Here is a 12,884-nt window from a genome sequence, read left to right on the forward strand (position 1 = left end):
ATGCTGGCATAGGAATGACTTCTAGAAGCATTCCTTCCATCCCCTGGCCCCCTTCCTGAGCATAGTGACTTGAAAGGGAGGGATGGGAGACATCTCGCAGAGTTATCAGGAACTCTGACCTCAGCCCTGCAAACACTGGGTAGAGCAGAAGCAAGATTTGAAATGTGTGGAGCCAGGGGCTTCCACTTTGGGCCTGAGCTCAGACCCTCCTCCCACAATAAACAACTAGAAAACTGGGCATGGATGAAGCAGCTGTTTTCAGACACTGGGTTCATCCCTGAGAGCCTCCAAGCACCCCGGAGCACATGCAGGAGGGGAGACCAAGCCAATGATGGTGGTCTCACTAAGCTAAGGAGACAGGCCTCATGACTGGGGAGGCAGAGTATCAGAGTGGAGGGCGCTTTGCACACATCTTAAGAGGATTCCCTCTGTGTCTGAGCACCAGGACACACACACTGAGGCGGAGCTCCACCGAATGGAGCAGTAGGCGGGACAATCCCAGAGTCCGTACAGGGCTAGACATGTGCACATTCTGACTCCCAGAGTGGACAGTCCTCATTGGACATCTGTGACAGTCAGGAGAGACCCCAGAAGGACCACACCCTAGTAGTAGGTCTGAACTAGCCCTAATTAAAGGCTACTCTAAACCTGCCCTAACAAAAGCATCAGATCTGCCAATTACTTGGGTCCAACAAACACTCTTGAAATAAAGACTCTAAACCAATGCTCAGCAACATAAAACACACAATACCCAGCATCCAGCCCAAAATCACTAGACACACCAAGAGGCAGAGACTGAAGTATATTCAGGCAGAAGCATGGACTCTCCCTGTCCTCACTGCCAGTCACTATTAGGCTTTCTCTTACCGCCTGGTATACAACGGGTACTCAAAACATTGTCATTTTGATAATTATAACATTTGTGGGAAATTCTTCCAATCCTCAAACATGTGAAATCCTGAGTGGAGAATTTAATTTCACCAACACCTAATAAAGCCCAGGTCCTCACTGTCAGAAATATACTCAACGAACACAGCATGTTTCTGCTTGTTTTCTTCTGGAAGACCTTGCAGCAGTCTGTTGAGCATCCAACTCTTGGTTTTGGCTAATATCATGATCTCAGGGTCATGAGATCGAGCCCCCTGTCAGGTTCATGCTAGGCATGGAGCCTACTTTTTTTTTCTTTAAGATTTTATTAATTTATTTGACAGAGAGAGAGAGAGAGAGAAGAGAGGGGAGAGAGAGCACAAGAAGGTCAGAGGGGCAGAGGGAAAGAGACACTCCTCTGAGCAGGAAGCCTGATGCAGGACTGATTCCAGGACCCTGAGATCATGATCTGAGCTGAAGGCAGATGCTTCACCATTTGAGCCACCCAGGTGCCCCAACATGGAGCCTACTTTAAAAAAAGAGAAAGAGAACTTTAAAATTATGAAGCTTCAGGCCCCACAAAACTTGGATCTGCCCCCATGTGTGAGAATATGGCTCCTAGCATAGACCATCAATGCCTCCTCAAGTAGAATATGGATTAATGCCTTTCTCCCCATCCCAAATGCCTCATGGTCCAGAATTACTTCTGTACCCAAGTTCCACAGGTGGCTTTTAAGAACCTTTATAAAGTACCTTCCCCGTCCTCTGTCAGAAGTCAGAAAGGAGAGCCACCAGGCAAGCTTTCCCACCACAGAATCCACTCGCCCCAGAGACAGACCAAGGTGCCTCTGGGCAAAGCTCAGCGCTGCAGTGAGGAGGGGGTCCTGCTGGGGCCCCTGGGCCCAACCAGAGGGAAGCTGTGTCCACAGAGGATGGAAACATCAGGGCACCCCACTGCCTGTTATTCCTGCCTCATATCCTCTTCTATGTGGGACCCAGGCTACGTGGCATCCATCATGGGCAGGAGGAGACCACTGCCAAGGGTCCATGACCAAGACCAGCAGCTCCGGGCACAAGCAGAGCGGCAGGCGGTGAACTTCGTGGTGCAAGGTACACAGAGTCCTTTACCCTGCCTGCTGTGTCCATTTGCTTCTTGGGTTCTTAGCAGCTGCAGGGCTGAGTGACACCCAGCAGATTATCCTGATGATATTCCTGGGCTCGCTGGCAGTTAGGCCTGAAGCACCAGTGAAATAGCTCTTGGCGCTCAGCACGTGGTGGTCTTTATGATGTTTCCCTCAAGCACCACTATCCTGGCTCTACGAATAGGAAGCTGAGGCTTTAGGAGTTGATGTAGCCAGGACTAGGGCAGGGCTTAGTCCCTGGCCTCTTGGCCTCGGGCTCTCTGCTGTGCCCCACATGTCTGGCAGAGTAAGACCTGGCAGTAAGGCTGCCAGACCCAGCAGGCCCTTCTAGGTCATGCAGCCATCAGCAGCAGGCAGTGGAAGGAGTAATGGCACGTTGTCCACCCCTCATTGTGAAGACTTCTCCATAATCTCTAGCCACAGCACAGAGGTGAAGAGGGAGAGTATAATCACAGGCTCCACATTCCATGTACCACGAGCTGTTCCAGGAAGGCCCCAGGCAGCCCAGTGGTCAGGTGTCATCCTGTCAGTGACCCCATAGGTCATAGATTGGAAACTGAGGACCCAGGGCCCAGACATGAGGCCTGAAGGCAAGATTCCACCACATGCCCCCAGAGGGGTGTTCTGTGGCAGGAGGGCAGCCAGGGACCCTGGGAGATGTGGAGCAGGTGGCCTGCATCAGGGCAGGATGGAGATCATGTCCCCATAAATCCTGCAGAGAGTGGGACACAGCAGCACTACCTAGTTTGGACTCAGCCTCTGGGCATTGCTGGGACAACAGGAGGCTCAGCAGCAGCTGGCAGGACAATTGCTAGGATCTGGGTTCAATATAGAGTCTTCCTGAGTCCAGTCTCCCGCTGTGACCACCTAGACAAGAGGACAGTGCCAGCCCTCCAAATCCTGAGATGGTGGGTTTTCACAGATGAGGCAGTTGTCAGGCCGTGGCCACGTATCTGTTCATGAGACATGTGCAAGGCATGCTCAAAGTGATGTTGAAGCTGTGGTAGAGCCCTTCCAGAGGGAACTGCACACAAGATACCTTCATGTGAGAAGCTGACTAGGAGTCTTGGCCATGAAATCCAGCTACCATGGATACGGCCTCCTGCACACATGTATCTCTGAGCAAGTGACTTGCCATCCATCAACTTAAAAACTTGTGTGAGCTGAACTAGGTGCCAGGGACAAGCAGTGGCCAGTGCCCGAAAGAAAGTTCTGCCTCTGACACATCAGCCAACATGATGTACCATGACACGCCCACCTCCCTGGGCCTCCCCGGCATGCACTCCCTCTCTCCCCCACACCCCCCTTCTTGTTTCTCCAGCCCTTTGCACTTTTCCCAACCTCCCACCCCAGCGCACATTCCCATCCCTATTGAGACTCTCCTCACCGCCAGCAGGTCTGCCTCAGAGGCCAGAATTCCGCATCCAGCATCACTGCTACACTCTTAGGAAAAGGATATCTTATCGTGGATACTTAGCCTCACAGTGGAGGAAGGCCAGTCCACAGACTAACAGCTTTCATTTCTTCGTTAACCTTGGGAACCACAGATAACTAAAGCAATTTCAAACCACCAATGAGACCTAACTTCAGTCCGTTCCCATGATCAAAGCCCTTTTTTTTTAAGATTTTTTATTTATTCATTCATGAGAGACACAGAGAGAGAGGCAGAGACAAGCAGAGGGAGAAGCAGGCTCCCTGCAGGGAGCCCGATGTGGGACTTGATCCCAGACCCCAGGATCACACCCTGAGCCAAAGGCAGATGCTCAACTGCTGAGCCACCCAGGCATCCCCCGAAACCCTTTATTAAGACACCTGCTGAGTGCCCAGTACTGGACTGGGCATGTCCCTACACTCTCCAGCACCTTGCAGAGCTGGATGATTAGATGTCTGACAGGTGTGATTTATCCTTCCAGAATCTAGGAGGATGTATTATGGCCCCAAGCTATCCACTGGGGAGCTGAGCAAAATGAAGTCAAAAGTCCACTGAGCTGGAAGGCTGAGTGCACATCCATGCCTGGTCACTCTTAGCTGGTGCGGTGGGTGGGATTCTAGATTCTGCACCCTGTGTGCATGCCCCAAGTGTTGGCAGAACCTGTGGATATGATATCATTACCATAGTTAGGTCAAGCCATGTGGCAAAAGGGGATTTGTAGTTAAAAGGGAGACTACCCAGGGCGGATGTGACCTAATCAGGCGGGCCCTTGAAAGAAGGTTTGGAGGTCAGAGATCCAGCGCAGCAGGTGCCCTTCAACTGGCCATGAAGAAGCAAACTGCATGTGGGGCAGAGGGCCCATGGCAAGGACCTGAGGACAGCCTCCAGAAGCTGAGCGCAGCCTACAGCTAGCGTCAGCCACAACACAGGAACCTCAGTCATGTCAGTGCGAGGAAATGAATCTTGCTAACAACCTGGGGTCACTTGGAAGTGAGTCTTCCCTAGTTGGGCTTCCAATTGAGGATAGTTGGGTCGCCCACAGATCTCAGGCTATGAGGCCCCGAGCAGAAGACCCAGCCACACGGGTTGGGTTCTTGCTCTGCAGAAACTATGAGATGGTAGATGGGTTGTTTTAACCTGTAGGGCATGGGGTCCTGTGTTCTACAACATAGAAAAGACAGCCTGCCTTGACTGACCATACCTGGCCATCCTACTAGCCAAATCCCTGCTGCAGGGCCCTGGACTTCACATCATTCGTGAAAATCAAACTTCTGTACCCACAGGCTCCGCCGCAGACCTCTGTAAGATGGCTATGATCCGCATCTTCAGGGCAGTGGCCACTTCCCCTACCCTGACAGCCAGGTCAGTGAGTGAGTGGCCAGCCTGCCCAGGCCTGACCCAGCATCTGGTCCTGCCGTTCTCGGGGCTTGGGTGGGAGTTGACACCATGGCAGGCCCATGTGCACACACCTCCCAGGAACAAAGAGACCCGCCACTTCCCATGTATGGATCTTGATTCTGACGAGCTCAGAACCCCAAGCGGTGGGGACCCCTGAGCCTGAGCTCCTCTCAGCACTCCCAGCAGAGCCCCTGCCTCCCAACTTGGGCTGGGCAAAGTGCCCAAGGGCCAACTCACCACAGCTGCAATAGCAACAGGCCATTCACCTAGAGGCCTCAGCTGGTGCAGAAATGCATCTCCTCAGCTGGTGCAGAAATGCATCTCCCCAGGTGTATGTGGGGAGGCCAGACCTCCCATGCAGCTGCCCACTCCGAGGTGGGCAGACCCCATAGACCCTCAGTCAGGACATAGAGACACCGTTCCTGCCCCCAGAGCCAGCGTACTGGTGCATCTCAAAGATGGGGCTCAGCCACGGCTGCCTCTGGGTCACAGTTCTCTCCAATTTCTGTCTCTGCCTCAGTTTCGGGGTATACCCCCTGGGGCATACACCCTGAGCATCCAGGTAGCTGGTGACATCCTGCCCAGCTCTGCAGCAATGCAAGGCCCTGGCACTGGTACAGGTGGCAGGGGGTGCATTCTCCTCCAGAAGTCCAGGACCCCTTGCTGGCAGCTAATCTGGAAGTATCCCAGAGGAGTTAGTGTTTCAAAGCCCAGAAGGCCTGGCTTCCTCCCTGTTCCACACACGATCAGCCCATATTGGGGTGGTCTCCAGCAGGCCACAGTGGGCCTATCCCTGCAGGCGAGCCCTCCTCAGGTGACAGCATCAGGCAGCTGATTCTCCAGCTTGTAACCCTGGGGGCGGGGAGAGGTCATGCACCTACGTCACCTGGGGAGGTGACTTGCCCTTCTGGACCCTTCTCCATCTGAGGTTACAGTTTCGTCTTGGCTTCGATACTGTTCTACCTTCTCAAGGCACGATGTCCTCGTTTATCTGAGGTCCTTCATCTTTCCTGGCACCTTCTCCATGGATTTCTTTTTGAAAGAAGTTCATTTTGACTTTTGAGCCTGTGTTCTTTTGGCAATTCCAGCAGTTTTGTACAGAAAAGCGCACTGGACAAAGGGCCTGCTGGAGACTGGGTGTCATCCTAGTAAAGGGGTAGGGAGAGGACTATCCCCAGGCACCGCCTAGGCCTACTGCCTACCAGGGAGAAGCAGCCCAGGGAGAGTCCTTGGGGGGCAAGCATCTGAGCGTGCTTTCTGTAGGGTATATTTAGGAGGGGGCATGAGCAGCCTGTGCTACCTCATCACCTTGGCCAGAACCGAAAGCTGCATGGTTGTTCCATATCTGTGATATCATATGTCTAGAGAAGTCTGATCCATTTTGGGGTTTTGTGGGATTGATAAAGGAAGTTGATACATGAGGACTTGGGGTCTTCTTAGATGACAGAGTCCAGAGCTGAACACAAACAGTTCCTGCCCCGGGGGCTTTGGCAACCCAGCTGCCCCTCTTTCAGGCTTCACTGTCTTTGGGAAATGCTTTCCATAGCAAATAGGTTGTACTGTTTTAGAACTAAAGCAGTTTGGTGTGGAATACTGGGGCCTTTCCTACTCTGTGTTTAGTATACTTGCTCTGTTCTTCCCGGGGTAATAGGAGAAGTTTAGGATCAAGTTTAGAATCGGCCACCATGAGCCAAGTGTGAGGATCTATCTGCCTGAAGGAGCACAAAATGCATCACCAGAGGTTCATGGTTGTCCAAAGGGAACAAGTGCCCAGACAGCCTCATCCAGTGGCCCCAAGTACCCTCATGGGCTGGTGCCACAGGGCAGGCTCCCTCACTGCCCCTAGGCCTAGAGCAAAAAGGCAGGGAGCTTCCAGCAAGTCTTTGGCTGAACGGTCAGCACTCAGGGGCCATTGCTGCCAGGCGAGGCAGGCTCCCCTCTCAGTCTCTCAGAACGTGGGGCCTCTGTGAAAAGGCCTTTCTAGGTTCCAGAACATGTCAGAGTTAGAAAGAAGCTTCAGAGATGGTTGGCTCTAACCCATGAGTGTAGACAAGGGGAACCTGAGGCTCAGAGCCTTACATGTGTCCAAATCCATGCAGAGCTGGACTGGTGCTGGGCCTCCACCCGAGCTGCAGAGCTGCAGCTTCTGCTCATGCTGTGCCTCTGTCACCGAGAGAACCAGGAGAGCCTCCCAGTTTCCCTGCTCTGGACAGTGGCTGCCTCCTAAAGACCCTTACCTGCTCCTTTGCCCTTGGATACAGGGACAGCAGGGGAGATGTGGGGTGGTCTGTGGAAAATGACATCATCTGCTCACCACTAGGGCAGCCGTCTGACCTCTAACCACCTTGCAGTACAGCCAGGTCATGCTCATGACTGTGGAGCACTCAATCTCCCACCTCAGAAAAGAGCAGAGAAGGTGCTGGGGGCCCAGGGAAGGTAAGAGGCCCCACTCAGCCAAACAGTGAGGAACGGCCTGGATGAGCCTGGACACTGTGAGTGGGCAGGGCAGCCCCAGGCCTGCTCCTGAAGCCAGGAGGGAGTGGAATAGGAAGGATGCAGAGCCAGGCCAGGGGCGAGGTGCCGAGGCCTCTGCTGGAGCACCCCTCACAGGAGCATCAACGGAGGACAGCGCACTTGCCCAAAACAGCAGGTCTGATATTCGCACAGGGCGTCTCTGCTCCTCTTCTGTCTGTGCCCCAGTTCGAGGTCAGGGAATGTCGCAGTCAGCAGTGAGCACTCTGTGTGCTGTGTAAGTGACTAACAACTCAGGCCTATTCTTAGGTTGCTGCCACACTGGCGGCTCAGAATTCACAGCGTCATTTCAAGTGTGAAGACGGATTCTGCTAAATCTGAAAGAAGTTACAAGGGCCTCTTCTGAGTTTCTGCCCATTTGAAAACGAAGACCCCACCAGAGGCTGTGGAGTCAGTTGAAGACAGCGGGTGCCCGTGCCACCAGCCTGGTCTGGCTTCCAGAGCGCAGTACGGAGCAACTTCCAGGGCAACCAGGGCGTTCTGCAAATCCACTCTTAGCAGGGACAGGAGGAATGGGTTGGCGGGACCTCTGTGAAGCTCTGCAGCCAGGCCATGTGTCCCCTGAAAGTGGCAGCAGAGCTCATCTCTGCTCTGCAGTTGGAAGAGCCACTCCCTCTCTGTAGCCTGGGCTTGCTGCCCAGGTGGCTGTTGCACAGGGAGCCTTACCACACCTCTCCTGGGCAGCCCTGAGCCCACAGCTCTGCCACACAGGGAAGTCTGCCTGCCACCTCTTCCCTTATGCACTGTGCCTACAAAATGACAAGGATCAGACCTGGTCTCTGACCTCGAAGGCCCAGTCCCAGAGACAAGTCACACAGAGGGCAGAGCACACAGGTCCCTCCCTGATGTCTAGCATCCTTCCTGTGGGTCACCTGCACCATACCTCACCTCCCTGAGTGTACAGAGCAAGCCACCTTCCTCTGCCCTGAGAGAGGGGCTGGCACCAGGTCCATGGCCACAGTCCATGGCAGCCGTCATCTGCCCATAACCACAAAAATCAACCCAGATCCCACCTTGGACAGAACACATGAAGTCTGGTGTGGGCCGGCCAATCCAACTACAGCCATGTTCTGTGCAGCCAACATGGAGCTACTGGGGTGTCCCCCCATGCACCATTCCCTCCTTGTGCACACATTTGCACCTGCTAGCCCCTGTTACTGGAGCCTAAGCCCTCCAGAGACCCCTGACCCTTGGCACCTTGTCCTCACACCTCTTCCCACAACTGGCCTCATCTACCACAGCCATCCTCCAGGGTTACCTGAAGAGTCTTAGATGAAGGGTCACCCATTGGAGGGCCTATGATGGAATCCATGGGGCTCAGCCCCTAGGCCCAAAGCTGGAGAGGGGAAAGGAAGGTCTCAGGGGCAGCATTGCTTAGGTAGGGGCTGCAGGAAGGTACCCAGATAGTAGGTGGCCTCCCTGCCAGGACCCACGAGCAGCCACTTTCTAAGATCGGTGGCCTCAACTCTGGGAAGAAGTTTATGTCCAGACCTGGCTGGGGGTTCAGGTGCCCCCTATGATGGGAGCCAAAGGCAGGGGCAAGGGGAGCTGGGGTCACTTCTAACCTGTGCTTCCCTCTTCTCATGAGACTATCCTGGTGACAGTCAGGTGACCCCAGGCACCAGGGATCCTCTTGGATCTTCTCACTCCCCACCAAGGCACACCCTCTAGAGCACCCTATGCCACAACCTTCTATGGCACCCCATGTGTCCCCATTGTTGTGCAAAGCATGGAACCCAGATACCACATCTCAGGGTGACTACCTCCGCCACTGTGTCTTCCAGGCTGGTCGCCCAAATTCATGATGAGCTGCTATTTGAGGTGGAAGATTCACAGATTCCAGAGTTTGCAGGTGAGCCTGGGTGGCACAAAACGGCTTTTATTTCACGGAGGGCTAATGCGGGTCCCCTGTGTCTGGCTGGTGCCTGCCTCTTGCAGGAATTCAAGGCCACTTCCCTGCCCCATAGTGAGTGGACATGCCCTATCCTGGCCAGCAGCCCTCAGGGACATCAAATGCTCCATTGTGGGGTCTGCCTCAGTATCAGGGCTCCTAGATGATGGGGACTCCCATTCTGGACTTGCTGGCCTTATGGCCCTCGGTCCTAGAGTGAGGACTCCATCCTACAGAGGGGATTCCAACCTATATGGGGTTGCCATCCTACAAAGAAGACCCCATTCTAGAGAGAGGACCCCACTCTACAGAGGGGACTCCGTCCTACAGAGAGGACCCCATCCTACAGAAGGGATGCCATACTACAATAGGGACTCTAACCTATAGAGAGACTCCATCCTAAATGAGGATTTCATCCTTAGTGGGATTGCCATCCTATAGAGAGGACTCTATCCTACAGAGGCAATTCCATCCTCGGGTGGAGTGGTTCCCTTCACAGCAGGTATTTGTCCAGTAGAGTGAGGGGCAGCGAGGTCCTGCCTTCTGCCCTTTAGAAGCACCTGGACACCCCTGAAGCTCCCCAGCATGACCATGGCCCCTCTGCAGGGCTCCTGGTCCACACATCAGGCCAGAGGGGCTGGGGGCCATGCAGCCCTTCCAGTGACCCTACAACCCTACACCACAGCCTCTGCACCAGATTTCTGGCCTTCTGCTGCTGCTCTCTGCACAGCACAGAGAAGGAAACGAGACCGTGTTGCTCAGGTGTATGGCCCTAGGGTAGCTGTGTCCCACTCTAGGCACCTGGAGACCCATTCCCCAGGGCATTGGCTAGCTCACTCTGAAACCAGAGAGGGGAGAACAAGGCAGCACCCACCCGTTCATGGCATCTGTCACAATCTTTGTATTGAGCATTGCAGATAACTTAATAGGATAGAATAAAATATTTATTGATCAAAGGGCAAAAGAGTTCAGAGCAAAGTCTGAGAAACATGGAACCAGCTGACCCCTCCCCTACCCAGGCTGCCCTTTTCTTAGGGCTCAAGAACAACTGTCCCATGGTGACTGAGGCCACATAGCAGGATCAACCCACTGGTACCACAGAGCTCCCCTTCCGGGCTTTACCCTGACATGCGAGTCCCCAAATATATGAGGACTGTGGTGGGGAGCGTGGGTCCTCCTGCCCCGGCTGCTCCAGCCAGGGTGGCCCTGTGCTCCCTCCTTTTCCCAGCCCCAGAACCTCTGGACAGAGCTGGAAGCCCTAGCATGGCGCCCACCCCCAGCCCCACCTGACCAAGGCCCCGCTGGCAGCAGAGAAACTTGCTCCCCGGGAACCATGGTTGGTGCAGTTAAGTTGCCTTCAGGCCTGTGCTAAGGATGTGGCCAGTGGGAGATGGAACCAGCTCCAGAGTAATGTGGGGGCTGCACACCCAGCAATGCAGCTGATCCTGTGGACTCGAAAGATAACTCGGGAGCAGGGAGACCAGGGCAGGGCATTCCTGTGGCCCCACCTCTGCCCAGGTGGCTCAGGCCTATGCCTCTCCCTCCTTTATCTTTGTTCCAGCTCTTGTCAGGGGCACCATGGAGTCCCTGCAATACGTGCGGGCCTTGGGGCTACAGCTGCAGGTGAGAGAGGAAGGGGCTTCTCCAAGTTGGCCACTCCCAGCTAGAGCCACCCAGAAGGGGGAGGAGAGTCCATCTCCCAAGGGGCAGGAAAGTGGGGATGCAGGGCATGGCTCCAGACTGCCTACAGCCCTGGAGCCCCCAGACTGCTGCCCTCCCCTACCTGCCCTAGGGTCCCTGCAGGCCCCGCAGGCCCTGCAGTCCCCACCCCACCTGTAGTCCCGCAGGTGGCAGGCAGCGTCCATCCTCCCTGTCAAGAGAGAGCTGTTGAGCCTGGGCCAGGGGCCTTGGCAAGGTCCTGCTCAGGGCTAGGGTCCCTGGGAGGGCTCTCCAGGTCCCCTTCTGACCCCTTTTTGGATCAGAACCTGCTGACCCCCTAGGGAGCAGGGCCCTGAGGTGGCAAGCACAGGTCAGGCACTCTGCCTGTCCCAGCCCCGGCAGGCCTGCTCCCTGGCGCAGAGGCCCTGGCAGGTCAGGTGTGGTGCTCAGCCAAGGTTGAGGTATTATGACTCGGGGCAGATGTGGGGTGAGCCCGTCTGCCTGTCACTGCCAGAGCATGTGTGCATCCATCCATGGCAGTGTGCTGTGGGCAAGGTGGCTGTCTGGGCATTGTGGGCACAAGTCCGCCTGCAGGTGGGCCGGGGAGGGCCAGGAAGGGCTAGCTAGGGCCTGGGACTCACCTGGGCTGCTGCCCACAGGTGCCCCTGAAGGTGAGCCTGAGTGCCGGCCCCTCGTGGGGACACCTGGTGCCGCTGCAGAAGGTCCCAGGCCCTTGGCCCAGTCCACCTCTCACTGAGTCTCCAAGCAACCACCCAGCCACCGCCAGCCCCCTTGTCAGCACCTACCCCCGGTGGTGCGCGCATTTTTCGCCTTCATTTTGTCTGTAGCCCCAGGCAACAGTGGGAGGAAGAGAACTGGTTTCCACCAGCCCATTGTGTGGCCTTCCCCAAGGTCAGCACTGGGAGCTTTGTACTTACTGGCTCCCCACCTCCCCACCTCCCCACCACACCCCCGCCAAAGCAGGACGTAGAGAGGGCCACATCCACCCCCTGGCTTGTCCCTTGCAGTAAAAGCCTTATTCAAAGCCAGCCGAGTTTCTGTCCAAATGAATTCTTCCCGCGGTAGGAGATGCCACGTCCATGGCTCTCTGATCCACTCAACCAGAGCCAGGACGGAGCGCCTGAAACAGGAGTGGCCCGACCTGGCCCAGAGCAGGCGCTCCCAGCCCTGCCACCCTGGAGACTGCGGTGGGTTCCTCCAGTGGGTGAGTTCCTTCGTGGGTGCCCAAGGAGCTGCCAGCAGCCTGGAGGCCCTCCCCACTGGCTCCCTGAGCTTCTGAGGTCCTGCCCCTTCGTCCCAGCCTCCCCACCCCCATGGCAGCGGTGAGCTTCAGAGAGCACACAGCAGGGCAGGCATTGGGTCTGTGCTCACAGCCGAAGCCTCCCAAGGCCAGGGGTGCCTGTGTGCCGGTGTTTGCATCTTCATTGGGGCCCCCCTGCCTGTGCACTAGCCTCCTGGCCAGCCAGCGACCAGTCCCTGGAAGCCAGCCAGCCCCCCTGACTCTCCTCTCAAAGTGGTTCTCTCAGAACCCCAGTGCCAAGAGCCCAGACCATGCACCTCGACAACGTCACAGCCCACTGTGAGGGCCACCATGGTCCCCACTTGCACCGTGGGGAAACAGAGGCACAGAAAGCTCACAGCACTGTACAAGCCCACTTGGGTAGTAAGTGCACCAGGTGGGACTGCACCTCCGTTCTGCTGCCTCCCTGTTCCCACCCCTGCCAAGAGGGTCCTGTCCAGGCCATCCTGGCACCCCCAGGGTCTCCCCTCCCTCTTGCTTCCCTGTCTGGGTGCTAGGTGCACCCTCCAAGTGGGATACCAACAGGTGCCCAGATGCAGCCCTGGGTCCACACATGCCAGAGGCGCCCACCCATGTCCACAGTGATGGTTCTACTCATCACCGCCTTTGCTGAGCCTGCTTTTCTGGGTGATGTTGGCAGTC

The 12,884-nt window shown here is 55.7% G+C and overlaps 1 protein-coding gene across 2 annotated transcripts in view; it reads left to right on the forward strand.

Moving 5' to 3' along the window:
- POLN (DNA polymerase nu) overlaps positions 1-11,955 on the forward strand; it is a 156,408-nt gene extending 144,453 nt beyond the window's left edge. For both annotated transcript variants that reach the window (XM_077876322.1, XM_077876323.1), the window contains exons 22-26: positions 1,867-1,977; positions 4,725-4,803; positions 9,156-9,223; positions 10,824-10,885; positions 11,581-11,955. In XM_077876322.1, coding sequence (XP_077732448.1) covers positions 1,867-1,977; positions 4,725-4,803; positions 9,156-9,223; positions 10,824-10,885; positions 11,581-11,769 — 509 coding nt within the window. In that variant the 3' untranslated portion in view covers positions 11,770-11,955. The remainder of the gene's footprint in view (positions 1-1,866; positions 1,978-4,724; positions 4,804-9,155; positions 9,224-10,823; positions 10,886-11,580) is intronic.
- The last annotated feature ends 929 nt before the right edge of the window (positions 11,956-12,884 follow it).

Source organism: Canis aureus, chromosome 2 (genome assembly GCF_053574225.1).
Source record: "Canis aureus isolate CA01 chromosome 2, VMU_Caureus_v.1.0, whole genome shotgun sequence".
Taxonomy (NCBI): Eukaryota; Metazoa; Chordata; class Mammalia; order Carnivora; family Canidae; genus Canis; species Canis aureus.